This window comes from Microtus pennsylvanicus, chromosome 5 (genome assembly GCF_037038515.1).
Source record: "Microtus pennsylvanicus isolate mMicPen1 chromosome 5, mMicPen1.hap1, whole genome shotgun sequence".
Classification (NCBI taxonomy): Eukaryota; Metazoa; Chordata; class Mammalia; order Rodentia; family Cricetidae; genus Microtus; species Microtus pennsylvanicus.
Window position 1 is genome coordinate 45,383,654 of NC_134583.1, and position 22,560 is coordinate 45,406,213.

General features: G+C 46.2%; 2 protein-coding genes and 2 pseudogenes across 2 annotated transcripts; 1 reads left to right on the plus strand and 3 right to left on the minus strand.

Annotated features, from left to right (window-relative positions):
• Nucleotides 1-336: 336 nt before the first annotated feature.
• Nucleotides 337-2,154, minus strand: Ubqlnl (ubiquilin like). Its single transcript, XM_075975161.1, is given in 1 exon segment — nucleotides 337-2,154. A coding segment is annotated over 1 exon segment (1,818 nt).
• A 5,399-nt stretch (nucleotides 2,155-7,553) lies between these two features.
• Nucleotides 7,554-8,449, plus strand: LOC142850837 (small ribosomal subunit protein uS5 pseudogene; annotated as a pseudogene).
• Nucleotides 8,450-11,042: 2,593 nt separating this feature from the next.
• Nucleotides 11,043-14,994, minus strand: LOC142850838 (olfactomedin-4-like; annotated as a pseudogene).
• A 2,090-nt stretch (nucleotides 14,995-17,084) lies between these two features.
• LOC142851283 (olfactory receptor 52D1-like) lies at nucleotides 17,085-19,926 on the minus strand. The gene is made up of 2 exons (XM_075975163.1): nucleotides 19,889-19,926; nucleotides 17,085-18,117 (listed from the first exon to the last, which is right to left on the minus strand). Exons 1-2 carry the CDS (start codon nucleotides 19,924-19,926, stop codon nucleotides 17,085-17,087), a joined length of 1,071 nt encoding a protein of 356 aa, XP_075831278.1.
• Between the last annotated feature and the right edge of the window lie 2,634 nt (nucleotides 19,927-22,560).

The window sequence follows — 22,560 nt, forward strand, 5'->3', positions numbered from 1 at the left end:
ACTACAACAAGTAATCCCAGCATTCAGGCAGCAGAGGCAGACGGATTGTCAAAGGTTGAAGGCCAGCTTGGTCTATATATGAAGATTCTGTTTAAAAACAACAAAACAAGGCAAGCCTCAAATGAAGGTAAGTAGGTGTAGCCATTTTATTGACAGATCTTCCAGCCATGACCAGTGATCTAGCATTCAGTTGAGCAAGCATTGATCGTTTTTTTCTGTTCCGGTACTTCTCCCAGTTGGAAGCATAGGAAAGGTAGGAAAGGAAGATGAGGAAGTCAAATGGGTCCACAGGCAGGTTCCACACACAGGTAGGAAGCAGATGGGAAGACATGATGGTTAGGATTCCTGTGATCTCTTGAGCTTGTGAACAGCAGCGTTTGTGTCACCATCAGTAGCAATGAGTGCTTGCAGATTGGCATTGTCATTCACAAATCCCAGGGCCTGGAGATGCTCCATCTGCTTGAGGAAATGAACCTCGGGAGATTGTAAGAAATGGGAAGGGTCTCCAGATTGGGGCTGTGATTTCTGCAGCACTGTTCCAGATTGGGGGCCACATTCAGGCTCAGTCATGTCTGACACGTTCAGTGTCCAGGGCACTGAATCAGGGTAGCTACAGCTGGAAGGAGGAAACCAACCTAGACCCAAAAGGTAAGGCTCAATGCATGGCAAAAGAAAAGGAGCCTCTGTAGCCAATAGCTGTAGACCATGCTCGATCTGTAGTATTGCTTGTGATGTTTTAGGGTTGGCTAGGGCTAAAAGCAAGTCTGAAAGCTGTGATGACTGCAAGGATGTGGGAGTTTGTTGTCTCCACTGTTCATTCTGCTGAGGCATATTCATGAGCAGCAGCATCTGAGCAGCCATGTATGGGTAGTTCCTAAGCAATTGGATCATTCCTCCTGTGAGCTGAGAGCTGGTCTGCTCACCTGACTGCTGGAGATCTCTCTCTAACCCCTGATCAGAGCTACCCACAGGGATGGCCATACCCTTATCATTTTCCTGAAGCTCCTGGGTGAAGGCTGTGCTGAGTAAGGTTGGAATCCCAGCTGGCTGCTGAATAGCACAGACATGGCTTTGGCCCTCAGTGGTGACTGAAGCTGGATTTTCCCTGGAAGCATCATGAGCATTGCTTAGAGTAGCATTTGTTGGGGTGATTGATGATAACCCACAAGAATTAGCATAAATGTCTTGGGCAGGGGAGCAGACTAATTGTTCCTCAGATGGCAGAGGAAATGGGGAAGGAGTCTGGACTTGCTCTAGCACTTGACCAGCCAGAAGGGTTGTAAAAGAGTTGCCCCCCAAAAGATCATGCATCCCATTGAGCATTTGGTCATTGAAATCATAGGTCTGGCCCAGGGCATCGTTCCCATTTGGAATTGTCTCTAAGCCCAGGTAGGGCTGTGGGTTTGGTAGATGCTCAAGGTTCTGTGCTGATTGATTGATCTGCATTATCTCTTGGATAACAGCCAGGTGCCTGGCCAACTCCAGAGTGTGACATAGGATCTCAGAATTGTCGATGAGATGGGAAATTTCTGGGTTCTGCTGCAACAGTTCTTGCATGTCTGGATGTTCTGAGATCAGCTGACGCATGAAATCAATATTGGACAACATCCTCTGAACACAAAGATTCTCCAGCATCTGTACAATATGCTCTGGACTGTCCACTTCTGGGCTTTGAGTACCCACCTTGGGTGCGTCAGACCCCATGAGGAGGGATGATTCCTCTTTGGTTTGACCCATGCCTGCAGACTGGCACACCCTACTATTTCCTTTGGTGCTTCTGTCTTGATGGCAGGGATTGTTCGTTGACAGGTTCCGGAAAGAATGAGCCAGGGATCTGGAGCTATCCTTGGACTTGATGACCACGTGAATAGTTTGGCCATCTTTGATGCCCCTGTGACTCAGTATGTCATGGTCTTTGAGAAGGCGGCCCATGGAAACCAGTACCAGTTGGTCCATTTGGCATTGGAAGTGAGCAGACAGCTTCTCTTTGAATTGCCTCACTGAGGTGTTACCAGCTACTGTAAAGCTGTTCAGGTGTCCCGGTGTCTTCACAATCACTCGAATGACACTTGGAGAGCTATTCCCATCTGCAGGCACACCTGCAGGACATCTGCTCTGGGGCATCCTAGGTATTCAAGAGATAATCTGAGGCATAGACCTTTGTGGGGAGGCAGATGGGAAGCAGCCAGAAGCAGGGGCAGAGAGAGGTGAGGGCAGGCAAATGTACTGCTGGCCTTCAGTGCAGGGGTTGTGTTCTAAGATCATAGGTTAGTTTTTCTTGGCGCCCCCAAGAAGAATGAATGGGCTGAGTCCAGTATTATTCGGTGTCGTGCCCTCACCCCAATTCTCCAGATGTGGCCCAGCTGAGGCCTGGCTTGGCTACTGACTCATACTTGGCACAGATTGGACTAAGTGGTGATGACCCTTCACAGCTGTCCCACCCCAAAAGCATGACCTGTTAAGAAAAGAATATTGTGATGTCAGCTTAAGCCTCACAATATGTCCTGATGAAGTAGGGACATATACATTTGAGAAAGTGAGGATGTCGCTCTCCATAATAAAATTAACTAGGACAGTTTCAAGAATGGAGATAAAATTTCTTACTAAATAGGAGTAGTAGAAGTAGTAGTTAAACAGATATAGAAAATGCATTTTTTATATGTCTTTGTTAAGTTCCCTCTTTGGAATAATAGGGTTAAAGTATAAAGTATTGGATTTGTTGAAACACTTAAAGAATAAAACTCATTCCAAAGAGCAAGAACAAAATCTGCATTGATGTGAGATTCCCCTCTGTATGCTGTGAATATGTTTTTATTACCATTAGCTAATAAGGAAGCTGTTTTGGCCAATAGCTTAGCAGAGCAAAGCCAGGCAGGAATCTGAAGAGAGACAGAGACAGTAGGTGGAGTCAGAGAGATGCCCTGTAACAACTACAGGAGACAGATGCCGCGGATCCTTACCTGTAGGCCACGTCTTTGTGGTGATACACAGATTAATAGAAGTGGGTTAATTCAACATATAAGACTTAATTAATAAGAATCCTGAACTAATAGGCTAAAAACTGTTGTAATGCATATAAATTCTGTGTGATTTTTCGGGTCTGGGCAGCCAAGAACAATGAAGCAATCTCCATTCACACTGCATCACAGAGAGGGCTTCTTATGTTTGCTCATGATCTGGACACAGTGAATGTTAAAAAGGAAAAGGAGAGAAGAATCAATGAAACAAGCCCTTAATCCCAGCTCTCTGAAAGCAGAGCCAGGTAGAAGTCTATGGTGATCCTGGTCTACATAACGAACTCCAGTCCAACCAAGGCCACATAGTGTGTCCTTGTCTCAAAACTTAAATTAACTAAATAAAATATTATTGTTTTTACTTTTTATTGACTCTTTGTAGATTTCACATCATGCATTCTGATCTCACTCATCTCCCTGTCCCCTCCCTCCTGGCTTCTGCCCTTGCAACCTTGCCCCCAAACTAAATTTAATAGGAAAAAACAAAAGAATTTTTTTTTTAACCTCAGCGTGAAATCTGTAATGTGGCTCATTGAGTCACACAGTAGATGGTTTAGCTGATACATCTTTAATTATTTAGATTTTTGGGGCGGGAGTAAGTGCGTTTTTTCTGTGTTTGTTTGTTTGTTTTGAGACAAAACCAGCTATGTGTAATAGCTCTGACTGTCCTGGAATTAGCTCTGCAGACCAGGCTGCCATTGATCTCATGGAGATTCACCTGTCGCTGCCTCCAGAGTGCTGGGATTAAAGGCGTGCACCACCACCACTCAGCCCATACATCTTTGTAAGTGTTCATTTCAATGAATCATTGGTCTGGTTCAAGGCCTCTAGCTTCTGCTACACCATTAACATGGAGTCCCTCAGTGTGAATCCTTTAAAATATCCTGTTGTTGCCTTGTGTCATGGAGATCCCATAGCTTTGGATCTGCAGGTCCAGCCCCTTCACACATTCCAGCAGTTCATAGATGAGGTAGGTTTGGGGTGGGCTAACTCATAGTCCTGGTTCTGGACCTGGGTGGTAGCTGGGCTGACCAGCTGCCAACATTCCTTCATTGTCACCATCTGTCTGGTCGCTTTAAGAGACAAGCCCTGCCCACTCCCCACTTCCCCTCATATCCTCCAACCCTGCCTCTCCCCTGTCAGCTGAGGCAGGCAGATCTTCCTTCCTGCTTGCAGCCTGAGTCTCTTCCTTTTCCATCTCCCTCTCGAAGAGGCAACTCCTGCTTCTATCTCTCACCTCTCTCTCTCTCTCTCTCTCTGCCTCTCTGCTCTTCTCCCCTTCTCCCCTTCCTCTCTATAAGCCACTAAATAAATATCCAACCTCACTCTAGATGGTGTTCCTATACATGTTGCTGTCTTTTTCCTGCTGCCCCGTGTTGCTCCCTGCCAGGGACCAGCTACCTTTAGAGAACTGGAGTGTGTTCTCCTGGCATGCCCTTCTGTCTGTCTCTCCTTGTGACCTGCTGCAGCCACTCAGGGAACTGCACCATCCCTGCCTGTGACTGGTTGCTTTTGGGATCCACTGTTCACTGCCTGCCACCACATGGCCTACTGCCACCACTCAGGAACCTGCAGGGTTTCTGACACTGCAGCCACGGGGGATCCTGTAACATTTTCTAATTAATCCATTACACTGGTAAGCTCATCAGCCAAGTGTAAGAGATGGCAAGGAGCAGGATCAGTTTCTCTGCTCACACCCTCGGGTCCCTCTCACGCATACTCATACTACCAGAGTCAGCTCTACTGTTTTGCACATGCAAGATGCAAGGCTTGCTCTCCAGATTGCCATACGTGGTAAGGGGCAGAGCCAACTCCTCCCTTCTCATGGCTCCTAGGTCAGCTCTCCCGCCTGACACAGGTGGCAAGAGCTGGGGGGAGCATATTTCCTCTACCCTTGCCATCCCTGTCATACAAGGGAGAAGGCAGGGGCAGGTCACCTGCTCTCACACCTACAGGCCTAGCTCATCTATCCCCCCTCGCCAACAGAGTCAGCACTAGTGTGTTGCCCAGGCAAGGTGCCATGCCCACGCTCCTGTGTGCTGCAGCTGGTGAGGGGCAGGAACAGTCCTCTCTCCCACTCTCGTGACCTCAAGGCCAGGTCTCCCTCCCACCACAGGTGGCAAGAGGGGAGGAGGGGACCCAGCTCTCTCTCCCACTTCACCTTATGGTAGGTGAAGGGTGGGGCCAGATCTTCCACAAGTCTTTGCAGTTCCAGATCACTGGCACCTCCTGTCAACTGGGTCAGCTTTACTGTGCTACCCTGGCCAGGTGCAGGGCCTGCTCTCCTGAGTGCTGCAGGCGGTGAGAGGCAGGATCTGCTCTCCCACTCTCCTGACCCTGGGACCATATTTTCCTACTTGCTTAGGTGTTGAGGGATGAGGAGCAAGGGGTAAGTGGAGTCTTTCTCCCTTACCCACGCCACGGACTGTGGGGCTAGCCCTCCAACTCTCAACCAGCTCACCTGTCACCATGCCAGTACGGAAATCTCTTCTGCACTTCCCTCAAGAGATGCGAGGCCCACTCTCTTTAGTGCTATAGTTGGTAAGCAGCAGCGTTAACTTTGTGCAGCCCTATCCTCACTGCTCTCAGTGGTAACAGGAGCCATGGGTGTCAACACAGACCATGACAGCAACACAAGCCCAGACGACACCATGGCCCTGGGTGGCAGTACAGACTACTCAGCTCCACATGGCCCTGGCAGAGGCTCAGCCCCCAGACATAACAGGGCCCTAGGTGGTGGCCCAGGCCCTTTATGTCAGTGTGGCTTTTAGTGGCACTGTGGGCCATAGAAATCAATACAGACCCCAACCATGGGTGGACCGTGGACCGAGACATAGACCTTGGCAGCAGCCTGGGTCCTCGCAGTCTGGCCTAACTGAAGATATTCTTGGCCTGCTCACTGCCTTGTGACCCCAGGTGGGCGAGTGCCATTACGATGAGCAAGCATATGGTGGAGAAATGGGAGAGGGGCAGAATGGTTAGTGTGCTGTGGTAAGAGGCAGTTCTGAAGAAGCCAGGGTGGCAGGGAATGGCTCGTGTTGGACTACCAGGACCAGGGTTATGTCTGGGTCTGGGCTACTGCCTAGGGCTATGTCTGTGTTCTTAATCCTAACACAGCTGATGTATATGACCCATGTTGCTACCGATACCACAGGGATGCTTAGGGTCTGGGCCACCACACGTGGCCATGCTGCCCTTGGGCCATGTTTATCTGAATGTCCCAGAGGACACAATGACATCCAGACCTGATCTGCTGCCAGGGTCATGTCTGGGTTCATGGCCCTGCAGCAGTCAGCATCTGTGTTGATGTGCATGGTTTTGGTAACCATTGAAGGCCATGTGGATGATCCAGGTCTGGTCACACACCTGAGTCCATGACAGGGTACAAGGGCCATGCTGACACCAGGACCAGACCAATCTGAAAGGTCTGTGTCATCCTTGGCCATGGTGATATGTGGGCCAGTGTAGGGCTATGTCTGGGTCCATGGCACTGCCACAGCCAGAGCCTGGGTTGACAGCCATGGCTCCTGATACCACCAAAGGCCACACAAATACTGAGGGTCTGGGCTATCCCCTGAAGTCAGATGGGGATCTGAGGGGCCTACTGCAGCTAGAGTCATACAGAGATGAGTGGCCGCACTGCCACAAGGTACCATGGCAACATCCAGGCCCAGGTTGCTGATTAGGACCAAGTATGGGTCCATAGTCCTATCTTAGAGGGATCTGCATTGATGTCTCAGAGTTGTAGCCAAAGCAATAAGCAACAAAAGGAGATCAGTGGGATACAAATTGGAAATGAAGAAATTTAATTTTTGCTATTTGCAGATGATATGATAGTACCCATTAGCGACCACAAAAATTCTACCAGTAAACATCTAAAACTGATAAATACCTTCAGTAATGTGGTGGGATACAATATTAACTAAAAAAATAAAATCACCATTCTATAAACAAATGATAAATGGGCTGGAAAAAAAATGAGGGAAGTATTACCCTTCACAATAGTCATAAGTAATAAAGAATATCTTGGGGTAACTCTAACCAAACAGGGAAAGATCTGATGACAAGAACTTCGTGTCTTTGAAGAACGAAATTGAAGAAGATATCATAAAATGAAACTATCTCCCACAGTCTTGAATAGGTAGGATTAATATAGTAAAAATGTCCATCTTGCCAAAAGCAATCTACAGATTCAATGCAGTCCCCATCATAATACTAACATAATTCTTCATAGACCTCGAACTATGATAATAAAAACAGATTGATATTGGCATAAAAAGAAACATGTGGATCAATGGAATCAAATTGAGGGCACTGACATCAATCCACACACCTATGAACACCTAATTTTTGACAAAGAAGCAAAATTGTACAGTGGAAAAATGAAAGCAGCTTCAACAAATGTCTTAACTGAATGTTAGCATGTAGAAGAATGCAAATAGGTTAAAGTCTAGCTCCATGCACAAAGCTCAAGTCTAAGTGGATTGAAGACTTCAACGAAAATTTAGTTACCTTCTTCTTCTTCTGGAAAAACACCAAATGGCGGGTGACGCCGGTGCAGCGGGAGGGCCCAGGGTCCTCCGGGGGCCCAGGATTAGCAGGCCGTGGCGGCTTCCGCGGAGGATTCGGCAGCGGTCTGAGGGGCCGCGGGACTCGCGGAGGTAAAGCTGAAGACAAGGAGTGGATTCCCGTCACCAAGCTGGGCCGCCTGGTTAAGAACATGAAGATCAAGTCCCTAGAAGAGATCTACCTGTTCTCCCTGCCCATTAAGGAATCTGAGATTATTGACTTTTTCCTGGGAGCTTCCCTAAAGGATGACATTCTGAAGATCATGCCCGTGCAGAAGCAGACTGGGGCAGGCCAGCGGACCAGGTTCAAGTTCTTTGTCGCTATTGGGGACTACAATGGTCACGTAGGTCTCGGTGTCAAGTGCTCCAAGGAGGTAGCCACTGCCATCCGAGGGGCCATCATCTTGGCCAAGCTTCCCATTGTCCCTGTGCGGAGAGGCTACTGGGGGAACAAGATTGGCAAGCCCCACACTGTTCCTTGCAAAGTGACAGGTCGCTGTGGTTCTGTGCTGGTGCGTCTCATCCCTGCCCCAGAGGCACTGGCATAGTCTCTGCTCCTGTGCCCAAGAAGCTACTGATGATGGCTGGCATTGATGACTGCTACACATCAGCCAGGGGCTGCACTGCCACCCTAGGCAACTTTGCCAACGCCACCTTTGATGCCATCTCTAAGACCTACAGCTACCTGACCCCCAACCTCTGGAAAGAGACTGTGTTCACCAAGTCTCCTTATCAGGAATTCACTGACCATCTTGTGAAAACCCACACCAGAGTCTCTGTTCAGAGGACCCAGGCTCCAGCTGTGGCCACCACATAAGGGTTTTTATACAAGGAAAATAAAAGTGAATTAAGTCTGTTAAAAAAAAATTTAGTTACATTGAACCTCATACAAGAGAAAGTGGAAAATCGCCTTGAATGCATTGGCACAGGAGACCACTTCTTTAATATAACACCAGTAGCACAGATACTGAGAACAACATTAAAAAATGGGACCTCCTGAAACCAAGAAGTTTCTGTAAGGCAAAAGATATGGTAAATAAAATAACAGCATACAGAATGGGAAAAAACTTCAACAACCCCATATCTGACAGAAGACTGATCTCCAAATATATAAAGAACTCAAGAACCTAGACATCAAAATACCAAATAACCCAATTTAAAAATGGGGTACAGAACTAAACAGAAAATTCTCAACAGAAGAAACTCAAATGGCCAAAAGACATTGAAGGAATTGCTCAACATCCTTAATCATTAGGGTAAGGCACGTGAAAATGACTCTGAGATATCATCTTACACCTGTTTGATAGATTTAGATAACAAAAACTGATGACAGCTTAAGCTGGAGAGGATGTGGAGTAAGGGGAACACTCCTTCACTGCAGGTGGTGGTACAAACTTGTACAGTCACTTAGGAAATCAATATGGCAGTTTTTCAGAAAATTGTGAATCATCCTACCTCAAGACTCAGCAATACCACTCTTGGGCATATACCCAAAAGATGCTCAATCATACCCCAAGAACACTTTCTCTAAAATGTTCATAGAAGCCTTATTCATAATAGCCAGAACCTAGAAACACCCTAGATGCCCCTCAGTTGAAAAATGGATAAAGAAGATGTGATACATTTACACAATGGAGTATTAATTATTTCCTAGGAAGAGGAAATAGGTAAGATATCCTGGGTAACCTGGAGGGAAGGGGAGGGAGTGGGGGATGAGGATAAAAAAAAATAGGATGGTCGAGTGGGGGGAGAGACAGAGAAGGAGAACAATGAAAGAGTTATCTTGATAGAGGGAGCCATTTTAGAGTTAAGGAGAAACCTATTGCTAGGGAAATTCACAAGAATTCACAAAGATGACCACAGTTAAGACTCCTTGCAAAGAAACTGGTCATAAAAACAAATAATCCAATTTAAAAAATGGAGTACAGACCTAAAAAGAACCCTCAACAAAGGAATCTGAAATGGCTTAAAGGCACTTAAGAAAATGCTCAGCATCCTTAGCCATCAGAAAAATGCAAATCAAAACAATTCTGAGATTCCAATTTACAACTGTAAGAATGGCCAAAATCAAAAACAATGATGACAACTTATGCTTGAGAGCTTGTGGGGGTAAAGGGAAGAATCCTACATTGCTGGTAGAACAGCAACCTGGTACAGCCCCTTTGGATATCAGTGTGGTGATTTCTCAGAAAATTAGGAAACAACATTCTAAAATACCCAGCAATACCACTTTTGGGTATATATCCAAATGATGCTCAATTATACCACAAGAACATGTGGACAACTATGTTCATAGGAGCATTGTTTCTCATAGCCAGAACCTGAAAACAACCTAAATGCCCCTGGACCAAAAAACGGATAAGGAAAATGTGATACATTTACACAATGGAGTACTACAAAACAGAATAAAATAACAACATCTTGAATTCTTCAGGTAAATGGATGGATCTAGAAAACACCATTTTGAGTGACGTAATCCAGACCCAGAAAGACAATTATCATATGTACTCACTCATAAATGGTTTTTAAACATAAAGCAAAGAAAATCAGTCTATAAATCACAATCCCAGAGAATTGTACAGACAACAGTGAGTACCACAAGAGAGACATACATGGATCTAATCTACATGGGAAATAGAAAAAGACAAGATCTCCTGAGTAAACCTGGAGCATGGGGACCTTGGCGGAGGATTGAAAGAAAGGAGAGAGGCAGGGAAGGAAGCAGAGAAAAATGTAGAGCTCAATTAAAATTAACTAAAATGAATTATTAAAACAAGACTCCTTGCAATAGTGGGAAGTTGCCTGAACTGGCCTTCCCCAGTAATCAGATTGATAACTATCCTAATTGTCATCATAGGACCTTCATCTAGTAAGTGATGAAAAGATAAGCAGAGATCCACAGACAAGCCCTAGGCCTAGCTCCTGGAGTCCAGTCAAAGAGAGGAAGGAGGGATAACATCAGCAAAGGGGTCAAGATCATGATGGGGAAAACCACAGAGACAGCTGACCTGATCTAGTGGGAGCTCATGGACTCTGAATTGACAGCTGAGGAACCTGCAAGGGACCAAACTAGGCCCTCTAAAATTGGGAGACAATTGTGTGGCTTGCTATGTTTATGTCTCCCCTGGCAGTGAGATCAGAATTTATCCCTAATGCATGAACTGGCTTTTGGAGCCCATTCCCTAAGGTGGGTTACCTTGCTCAGTCATGATGTCATGGTGGAGGGGCTTAGTCCTGCCTCAAATTGGTCTGCTGGGATTTTTTGACTATCCATAGGATCTCTGAGGAGTGGATGGGGGTGTGTGGAAGAAGGGGAGACAACTGTGGTTGTTAAGTAAAATGAATAAAAATCTTCTTAAAAAAAAAAAGAATCAGTGCTAGGGCTACTAAGAAGCCTGTCAGGACCAGGCTGAAGTACATATGGGATGGATCCAGGCACATAAAGTTTGTCATCCAGGACTCACCTGCCATCAGCACGCAGGGGAGACACCCAGTAAAGGGCAGAAACTGGGTTGGGTGCTGAGTCTCGGCCCTAGGCACCTACTTTGTATGATAAACCCCTCCAGTTGAGCTTCAGCACAATGGGTCTGCTCACTTTCTGTAGGCCTCCATGAGTGCAGGAACCTACAGGGCAGTGCAAGTGAGATATGAGCTAGCTACAAAGCATATAACCCACAGAATGCAGAGGATGGAGTGTAATCAGTACATGTGTGCTGGAGAACATGCTCATGCAACTGCATGCATAATCATATAAATAGACTGATTTTGCATGGATAGAGATGAATGCATGTGCTTGGCTATTAGATGTATAAATGGCTGCATATGTGGATATGTCCATGAGAAGATACCGGTCTTGGTACAATCAGAAAACTGAAGACTTATTCCTTGGGATACTGGCCTCCCATTCGTCCCTAAGGCTACTGTAGCAATCACGCATTTGGCCCAGTTAACGGAGAAACAAAATCGTGGGGAATTCAGTCTGTGAACTCACCCGGAGCCAGGGGTGGATCAGGGAATCTGGAAGACTGTTCCTGTTCCTTCTCCCTCTCACACTCACTTAGTCGGCCCTCAAGGACGTCCACCTCCTCTTGGAGAGCACGAAAGCTTCGGAAGTCAGCGTCAGCCAGAAGCTTCAGGCTCAGACTGGCATTAGTGACCTGAGGGAATGAGATCCCAGGAATATGGATCACAGGGTGTCCTCAAGCTCTACTGGCACTCTTGATTTTCTGGGTTCAGCATCTTCTCTAGAAAGTGGAAGTGTCTATGATAGCTAACCAGGTAACAAAGGAGGCTGTGAGAAGAAGTGGGGGAAGGGGGAGCACTTTAATCCATCTATACACCTGGTTCCTGAGTTGGTGGAGGAGCTCCGGGGCCCCGCTGACACTTGCCTTGACCTGAAGCTGGGCTATCAACTCCTGTGCACGTTCCAGTTCTAGGCGTAGCAGGTTGAACGCTGGGTTGTCATATTGGGACCCAGTGACACCAGGATTCCTGGACTCCAGCGTGTGACTCACTTCCAAAGTCTGACTGTATTGTTCCTCCAAATGTCAAGGAGCCCGACTCTTCTCATCCATTTTCATCCACCTTCTGTCTATCACTTTATTTAACAGTAGTAATAAGCCCACTTCTGGCCTGAGAACACTGAGGTCCCTGTTTTTCTGAAGGAAAAAAATACCACCTATACTATTCATAGAACGTTTAGAGCCACCCAACGCTTAGGACTAGCACAAAAGATAAACAATACCAGCTTCCAGTCTGGCCATATATCATGAAGCTTTTCCGGGAGTCCAGCAAGTAAGGTTTGCTAGACCATTAGCAACACTGGACTACAGATATAGTATTTCACCCCCTTGCCATTCTTATAGACTCAGTGCCACGCTTTCCAGACCAACCGTTCCACGTGGCACCTCTAGTTCAGTTCATTATGGCAAATCTGCTCTTTGATCCTCCACATTGATCATCCTGCGTTCAACCCTTTGATTAGACTATATGTATGCCTATGTTTCCCCCGTCTTGTTTTTCAATGGATCTACAACCAGTATTTTATCTATCAGTGTAAGAAGCTCCTATAAACATCATAAGCCATGCTTTACTGTGGGAAACATTAAGAATAGTACCAAATTTCCCTTTCTTCCTTAGGTTTGATCTCAAATCCAGGGAATCATTGCCATGGAGTCATGGCTAAACTGAAGTCGGTAAAAGATGGTCTTGCAATTGCCCCATCTCCAGCACTCACTCACCCTGGACAGCTGTTGTTCCTACTTGCCAATGAGATCCTGTAGTGTTTTCTGTAGCTGTTCCAGCTGCTGTAGGAATATCGAGTTGTTGGGCAGATGGACCACACACTGGAAAGTGCCACTCTCATCCGTGGAATTGAATGCATTTTTCACCAACTGCAAAAACAGGGTCAAAGGCACACTGAGGGCAACGAAGCACACTGGATCATTATAGGCTATTTGCAAAAGCAAGTCAGGGAGAGAGGCCAGCCCTGCTGTGGGGTGGTGGGGAACACTATGAATCTTACTGCCTGCTGAGGAATCCCTGTGTTGGGAGTTTGAGTTACTTTAATTTGCCAGCAATGAAGCTTCTGTCCTCTCCTAACTTCCATTAGTTGACCACTCATTCTCACCCCGAATCATGTACTGAGTGCACGTTGTGATATTTCATTTGCATTTTAATAGATACAGCTTGCCTGAAAATCAGAGAGTAAAACAGGTACACTGGTCAGCCTTATAGACCTGGCTGGTCTTGAACATCTGTTGTCAAGATTTCTTTCAGAAAAACACTGAGGAAGGCTTAAGGAGCTTCAGTTGTCAACAAAGACCTCTACAACGCCTGGAACAAAGATCTCTACAAGCTCAGCCTCTCCTGAAGGAAGCATGTAGAGAGAGTTCATAATCATCAAGAGAAGCAGCAGGAGGAGTCCACATCTGGATCCAGAGCTAACACTCACAAGAACATAGCATGAGGTGAGTGGGGATCCAGGAATTGCAGTTGAAAAACACAAGGGTCTGAGATTAAAAGAATCTTATAAAATCAAGTAACTAATAATTAACAAGGCTGGGAACTTCTCCAAAGTTAGGTATTTATTCCAAATCTTGTGCTCTTATGTCAAAGGCATCTATACATCTCTAAACTATGATGGAATGGGTCAACATAAGCCCGAAGGTGAAGGCAGAAAGCACTCCCTTGTCTCAGTGAACCAGAGCAAGAGTGGGCAGCTGTAAGGCTAAGAGACACATAAGTTGAATTCGTCTTACCCTTGCACAAGATGCCTTTCTCACAGCCAGTTCAAATCCACTGATTCTAGAACTACATTTTCTTTTTTTTTAACATATTTATTTATTTATTTATTTGTTATGTATACAATATTCTGTCTATGTGTATGTCTGCCGGCCAGAAGAGGGCACCAGACCTCATTACAGGTGGTTGTGAGCCACCAGGTGGTTGCCGGGAATTTAACTCAGGACCTTTGGAATAGCAGGCAATGCTCTTAACCACAGAGCCATCTCTCCAGCCCCTAGAGCTACATTTTCTATTTCCCCTCATATTGCATATGTAATCTCTCTGTGTCCCAGAACTTTCACATGGGTCATAATAGAAAATGTGGCATTGTCCCTATTGTTTTATTTCAAGGTTGGTAACTAGATGGACAGAAAGACAGACAAATAGATAGATAATATAGACAAGTAGAGAGAGCACTTAAGATAGTGCCTGCCTTCTTAGAGTCGCTTAGATGTGGTACTATAGTTCATTAATTCTTTCTCCATTTCAGTTTGAAGCCTAATAAGTTAGCAGTATATTAGAATTTCCTTCTAAATTTTAGACTATGACCATAGTACCAACTGGGGTTTATATATGGTTCCTGTATTTCTCTGAGAAGCTTTACCCTCCCCCACATGTTTTTGAGCTCTAATACCCAGAGCTTACACTGGCTATGTCTTCAGCCTAATAAGGCTACTTAATGTATAATGCCCTGGGCTGACCATCCCATACTCATCACCAGCATCTTTATCACAGGAAGAGTATATGCATGTGGTGGTAAAAAGCAAGGACTTTTAACATCAGAATATACAGTTCGTTCTCTCTCAATCTCTCTCTCTCTCTCTCTCTCTCTCTCTCTCTCTCTCTCTCTCTCTCTCTCTCCTCTCATCTTATGACCATATTATCCAACAGATATCCAATCAACAAAATGCCATCGTATCCGTCATCGTCTTTCCTCCAGTTTTCGCTATCTTCACTCTTGCCACAGACCTAGGAATTTTGAAGAAAATGAGGTCATAAAAAATGGCCAGCCCAAAACAGAACTATCTCTCCTACATGATACCTTTACCCTTTGCCTGTACCTGAGGCTGTCCTGGAAGCGCCAGGAGCAGCAGAAAAGGGGCCAAAAGAGCTAGGTCACAGTGCATCTTGGTCCAGCTGTAGGTATGGGCTAAGTCCCTAGACTACCCTGAGCTTTTATCTCCATTGCCAATGAATAGTCTCAGTATGAGAAGACAAAGATTTCAACATCCAAAAAGCTAAGCTATGTGTAGAGTCTTAAAGGGTGGGAAAGGGGATCATAAAAAACTGGCAACTTCAAACATGGGTGGAAGTGTATTTCCTCTATGAAAACAGGGTTGCCCTCAATCCATCCCAGACAGTGATCTGTTCCTGCCCTGCCAGGCCCTCCTACACAAATAGATTAAAACAAACCTGAGAGATCTGGCAGACCTTGGGAAGGGTCCCTTTCAAAGGGGATTATGGTCTTTTCCTCAATTTTCAGGGAGGGAGGAAGGCTCTAGAAGGAAATGCAATCTAACCTGTTCAACCTAAGGGCAGAAGCCATTTACTTAACCACTTAATCATGTCCCTTGGAAAGAGGCCAAAGTGTGCCCCTGGGGGGAAATGCAAACATCACAGCACTATTTTGCCCTGTTACAAACCTTCTTTAGCAAGCTGCCTCCTCCACTCTCCTGGGTACTCTAAACATTTTTGCTCTACTCCCCTCCAAGTGCTCCCCTGATATCGCTACTCCAAATGCTCCCAGCCTCTGCTGTCTGTGTGCTAAGAAGCCTCCATGCCACCAGCAGCAGGAGGCTATCAGGCCTCAAGTTCTCCGGCCTCTCAAGCAGATATTCCTATGGAGAAGGACGAGTTTGGTTCCTAAGACCTAGATGAGAAATCACAGCTCAGGGCTCTCTCTTTTGGCTATCCAAAATCTCTTCTGCCCTCTCTTTTCTTAAGCCATCATACTGGAGTACCTACTCCTCAAGCAATGTGGACTATCATTTGGTCATGTGCCTCAGAGATGCTACATTTCCCAGAAAGGTTGCCGTGAAGGGCTAATCATTCCACTCTTATTGAGAAGGTTGCTATCTACAGCTACTAGTTATGACTTCTGTTGCTTCCCTACTTCTCACAGTGCCCCTAAATCCAGACACTGCAGCACTTAGTACCAAGGACCTCGACTACTCACTCATCCTTTTAGAGCCTGCCTGTGCTTATACCTGTTTTAACAAGGCACATGAAATCTCCCAGTTCCCATTCTAGAAAGACTTCAAGAGCTGTGGTACATATAATTCTGGGGAATTGCATTGCTTTGCAATATAGGAAAATCTCAATAAGGTTATATTATATCTTGGCTGACATTCTGCACTCAAAACCAACATACATAAGGTACATTCTCCATCAAGTCCTGTATTTTCATCCGGGAATCACAGAGGTTGATAAGACAACCTCTGGTTATCTTGGGAGTTTATTTGAAAACCAAATATGCACATGATATGAAATCATCTAGAATCAGGGTTCAAATGGGTGTCACTAGCTCTGTGTTTCATGGGAGAACAGATGGAAGGAAGGCTGAGTAGGAGAATAGCCAGGGAAAGGAGCATGAGACTGAGCTGTAGCCTTTCCCGCATCTTAGCAACTGTATCTAGCAAATGACACACGGTAAAAAGCAGGAACTTCCTCAGACTCTTATCCCGAAATAGGAACCCTCTCGTGGATGCACTTGCTGTACTGTCACCTCAGCAGCTCTGGAGCTCAAGGTATTAGCCACCTAGATCAAAACCGAGTTTTCAAAGCTCTGCACCTTATACTATCTATGCTATGCTATGCTACACTACACTATGAATACTATACTATACTATACAATACTATTCTATTCCTCCAGCTCTTCCTGTCTTCATCCCTTCAGCAGACAAGATTTCTTACCAGATGCCTTACAAAGAAACCACATTGAGCCACATTAGACCAATCTGAGTGTGTGAGAATGATGGAGAAAGACCATAGTCTTGCAGATGTGTCCTGGGCCCCCTTGTGGGTCACTGAAGGGCCCAAGCTCTTCTATACTTCAGTAACTTGTCACTGGAAGTCAAAACAGATGTGTAAGGAGAGGACTGTGCTGGTGAAGCTGGGTAGGGAGAGGTCAGTTTGCTGTACTCTGCCTGCCTACAGGTTTGGAATAGGTCGTATGGTCATGGCCCCACCTGATTGCAGATGATGTCAACACTTGGGTTCACACAGATAAAGTGTGTGGCACAGCTGGCATGTTGGTGCCCACCTTTCTCGCCCTTTGAAGCAAATGTCTAAGTCTCTGAGTGATCTGCTTTGTGCGCACTCCATAGACCACAGGATTAAGTGCTGGAGGAACTACCACGTAGAGATTAGCCAATAAAATATGGATGTGGCCAGGAACTGTGTGGTGGCCAAAACGGTGAGCCAGGAAGGAAAAGAGAGCAGGTGTGTAGAAGAGAACAATGACACCAGCATGGGCCCCACATGTACTCAAGGTCTTGTAGCGGGCACCGGAGGATGGCAGGCGACAGACAGCACGGAGTATAAGGGCATAGGAAGCACCTATGAGCCCTAGGTCCAGGGCTGGAGAGAGCAGTGTGGTAGCCAGTCCATACCAGATGTTGGGACGTGTGTCGCCACATGCGAGACGAGCCACACCCATGTGCTCGCAGTATGTATGAGGCAAGGCCCGATGCCCACAGTAAGGGAGTCTCTGCAGAAGGACCACAGGGGGTGCCATGACACAGGCGCCACGCGTCACAGCTGCTACAGCCACCATGCCCACCACACGCTGGCTCAGCAGAGCCCCATAGCGTAGAGGCTGGCAGATGGCCACATAGCGGTCCACTGCCATGGCCAGCAGCACTGAGGACTCAGCAATGAAGGCCACGTGAGCAACAAAGAGCTGAGCTAAACAGCCGGCAAAGGAGATTTCATCCGACAAGCCCCAGAGCACAGCTAGGGCTTTAGGCACCGTGGATGTTGCCAGAATCAAGTCAGCGGCTGCCAGAAGCCCCAGAAGCTGGTACATGGGAGCCTGGAGGGTTTTGTCCACTGCCACCAGCCCCAGGAGAAGTATATTCCCTACCAAAGATGCCAGGTACAGCAGGCATACGGGCACAGCAATCCAGGCATGCAGGCCCTCCAGTCCTGGCACACCCAGCAGGATAAAGGGCCCGGGCCCAGAAACTGTCTGATTGAGGCTGAGGAGTGCAGAATCAAGCTCCATCTTCTGCTTCCACCTGGCTCTGTCCCTGCAGGGCATAAAGGAGGTCTGTGAGGGCGACCATAGAGCTCTGGAGAGTTGGGTGAGGGAAGGGAAGGGATAAGCTGTTACAGCTCGCATTTCCTTTCTGATCACTATGCCATGGACTGCTGTGCTAACAATAGAGTTCCCAACAGTACTGGGGATTTGTTATCATTTTCATATGCTGAATCAAAGAATTTGGCATCTATGCAGTCAACAGACGCCCAGTCACACAGTGAAGGGTAGAGTTAGGATTTGAGTCAAGTCTCCTCTGCTTAAACACTGTGCGTTTTTGAGTGTACTTTACTCTCTGGATGGAATGCTCCTGCATCTGCCCAGAACTGAGAGGAAGGCATTCTTCTAGGTAGCATACTGTGTCTTTCTTCCACCCCAGGGAAACGCACATCAGAATGGTCAGGGTGAGGGAGACAGGGTGTGTCTCTTCCAATCCATTCCCTGATAAATGCTAGGGTGAAGCTCCTGCCTATGATGCTTTTCTTAGAAACTCATCCAGTTGTTACGCACATCCCACTCTGTACAGGGTGCTTTCCCACTACCGGGACATTTGCCCCTCTAGTTCCATTCCACCACAGCTCTAATGACCTGATTTTGTGCAATGTAATTCTTTCTCTGATCAGTATTGACATCAGAGATTCCTCAAATCCCACTTTACGGTCCCTGTCTCCTCTCTCCTTTGTCCATGGGAAGAAACTATGTACTCTATGGGCTCCGTTCTGGGAAATCTGGTGCCATTAAGAATATAGACCATTAGGTCTGGGGAAGCAGTGAGAGGGATTGGGGCTGGGTGCCTTCATAACAGTGGAGTGAGTGGTCAAATTAAGATGGTGGTACTGAGCTGGGCAGTGGTGTCACACGCCTTTAATCCCAGCACTCCGGAGGGAGGGAGGGAGAGGCTGGTGGATCTCTGTGAGTTCAAGGCCAGCATGGGAAACAGAGCAAATTCCTGGATAGGATTCAAAGCTAAAGAAAAACCCTGTTTAGAAAAACAAAACAAAACAGAAGATGTTGGTAGAGGGAGAGAACTGGATGGGGTCTGTGACCCTGGCTGGCCTTGAACTGACTGAGATCCAGTGCTGCCTCCAGACAGAAGAGCTAAACTTGTAATCTTAGCACTCTGGAGGTTGAGGCAGGAAGACTATGAGTTCTAAATCACCATAGGAGTCCTCTGACACCAACATCAATACACCACACCACACCCCGGAGGAAAGAATTGCAGAATAGGATTCTTTGTTCTCTACCTGAAGACCACAGTCTTGTCATTCAGTTTCTTGAAAGGTACAGTCTGGCAGTCTAAGCTGGTCTGATAGACTGTTAACCTGTGGACTGTGAAACCTGGGCTAGGTGACCAGAGAACACCTTAGCAGAGTTGTGAATTCAGCAGAGCTACTTCCGGGGCCTTCACTCATCTGCACAGCTTCCCACAGAACATAGATTAAACCCACACTAGACCTTCCCACATGGGAGTTGCTGATTAGGAATCAGAGCTTCCTTCTGGAAGGCGATTTGTTTGCCAAGTGAAAGGGTCTAGCATCACCATTTACCATGGGGCCTCATAGCATCCTCTGGATACAGACAACACCTTGCCTGGGCTCCCTCATACAAAACAGACTGCTAAAGACATAAGCTATCACTTCCTCAGTAGTTGGGAACGCCTGCCCCAAATCACAGGATAAGAACAACCTGTAACCAGGCAAGGGCCCCTCAAGAAAGTCCTGTGCTCAGGGTGAGAGCTTTAATAGATCACATCCTGTTGGCACCTTTCCAAGGACAACTGCTTTAGACTCTTCATAACCATAGCGCGTATGTCTCCTTTCATTTCACTCTATGCACCAAGTGAAGATGGGGAGATGGGAGCTGGGGACCCTCCTCGCATTCTCTAGAACAGAATTCCCAATCTTCCCTATGCTGTGACCCTTTAATACAGTTCCTCGAGTTGTTGTGAACTCTACAATAATAAATTATTTTCATTGCTACTTCATAAATGTACATTTGCCACTGTTGTGAGTCCTACTGTAAATCTCTGTGTTTTCTGGTGTGAAAAGGTCATATAGGGTTGTGACTCTCAGGTTAAGAACCACCGTTTGAGCCTTACTTTTGCTCTATGCCTGACTCTGTAGGCAGCACTGTCATCTTCTCATTTTCTGCCTGCCTGCTCTGTTCTCGTAATGTCCTGAGACCTAAGCCCACATGGGGAGTTCAGCAAGGGGCATGCAGAGGGAGGAGAGAAACAGCAGTGATCTCCCGTAGCTCCCAGGACTAGACTGGCTCTGGGCTGGCCCAGAGTCCAGCTGCATCTCCATGGTAGAGACTCCACTACTGATGGGCCACACCATCTCAGGCTGCTTGCTGGGATAAGAAAACACCTGTACAGAAAGGCTCCAGTCACATAGACCTGGGGCCACACGAGATTCCCCAGATCTGGGCTGGTACTGTCCCTTCTTCCCCATTCCTAGATTTTTTCCTCTCTGGAGAGCAGTTTCCCTTTGGCTAGCAGAAGCTGCCTGCAGCACTTGCTTAGGTTCTGAATGTCCACCTGGCTGCTTCCCTCCCTAGATGGAGTCTCTGTTCTCATTCACATGTGCTCATCTTTACCAGCATCTGTCCTGGAGACAGGGGTGTTTCATGAGCCACCTAGTAACCAGGGTTTGTCCCTGCCCTCGGCTACCTCCAGAGACCATGTGGTCATCACCATCTCTTCTGTTTTCCTGATGATCCTCTTTGTGCTGACTTGGGTCCTCGGAGTTCCTCCTTTCACGGTGCCTCAAGGACCAGCTCTTGCCTGAGAAGCTTTAAGGACAAAGGTCAGCCCTCATGAACAGAGTAGAGCACCAGACACATATGAAATCAGCCTGGTGCACAGAAGGCAGGGTGAGAGGGCTGAATAAATAAACTGGAACGCTCCAGTCAGTCTGTTCTTCTCATGATCTGGGGAGAATCAATTAACTTGGAACCATGTTTGATCCAATTGTGGGTTCTCACCTGATTTTGGAAGAAGTAAGGATACTAATATGATATCAAATTATATTGTTCCTGTTCCTGTTTGTCCTCATTTCAGCACAATGACAAAACTCAGAGCAAACTCTGAAGCCAAGATGTTTAGGTGAAGATCCTATTTCTGCCACACAAAGGCTGTGACTTTGCACAAGGTCCTCATCTCTTGTCTTCATCTTCTCTTTTCTACAGTGAGGGTAATCAAAATGCATCTACTCCCACAATGCTTTGAAAAGAGTATGTGTGTGTGTATGCAAATTTATAAATACACAAATATAGTGTTTGTATATACATATAGACTGTGTGTACATACAGTGTGCATATATACATATATTGTGTATATACATATATAAAAATATGTAGTGTGTTTATACGCACATGCAACATACATATACACACATACATACATACATTCATACATACAAAGTGCTATGAATCTAAAGCACTGGCGACATAGCTCATTGTTAAAGAACTTACCTATCTTGTACAAGACCTTATGTTCAAGCCACTCAAATAAAAGTAATTTAAACCATAAATCAAAACTTACCTAATTATTTAGGGTTCAGCAGACTCTATACTGCAGTGACTGCTCAGCCACACTGAACATTACTGCTATTGCAGTCAGCACTTCCATCACTCGACTCTATCCTTCGGAGACCCTCTCACTGCAGTCTAGTACACAAATGTGGTAGGTGGCCTCTCAATGTGCCTTTAATGAAAAACAAAACACAAAACGCAAACAGGAGACTGAAACAAAAACTGTGAGGCATCAAATGGGTCTGAACTTATTGGTTCAACTGATTCAAAGGGGGAATAAAAGATTTTGATTTGATCCAAAAACAGACTTCCTTTGGCAATAGAACTTGTTGGGATTAGTCTGGTTATAAGACCATTGTTAAGCAAAGCGAGAAGGTGTTGCCCTCACTCGCCCCTTTCCCTACCATTCTGACAGAGAACAGTGAGACAGAGGAGAAATGATAATGCTTTGTGCCAGATTCCCGAAGATGACAGTCCAGTGGCTTTCCTACAGCAGGAAGCTAAGCACAGAGGAGCACGTACAGGCAATGGAGCACTGCAAGCTTACTCAATCTGCTCTCCTCTGGTTCTGTGAAAAGAAACCAAAGTCTCAGCAACCCATTTCATTAATTTTGACCTTCAGTGCTGAGCTCAATGTGGAAAAGATCTAAGGGGAGGTCATTGGGAGGCTTTGTTCCAGGAGCCCTCAGAGCAGTGTAGAGTCTGTGTGATGTTGGTGGTGAACTGCTACTGCCCGTGGGACCTTGACTTCTCACCTCTATGCTGTGGAAGCTGAATTAAAGATGAGGAAAAGGTATCTTGTCTCTATCCTCCAGTGTCTGCCTCCAATCCTGCTTCTCTGGCTCATTCGTCTGACAGGGTTGCCAGAATCTCAGAAACGCCAAAGATGCTACGAAGGCAA

Coding starts and splice junctions, on each gene's coding strand:
- LOC142851283 (XM_075975163.1), bottom strand. CDS start 19,926: ATGGTTATGAAGAGTCTAAAGCAGTTGTCCTTGGAAAG. Junction 18,118..19,888: donor AAGCAGTTGTCCTTGGAAAG/GTGCCAACAGGA, acceptor TATGCCCTGCAG/GGACAGAGCCAGGTGGAAGC.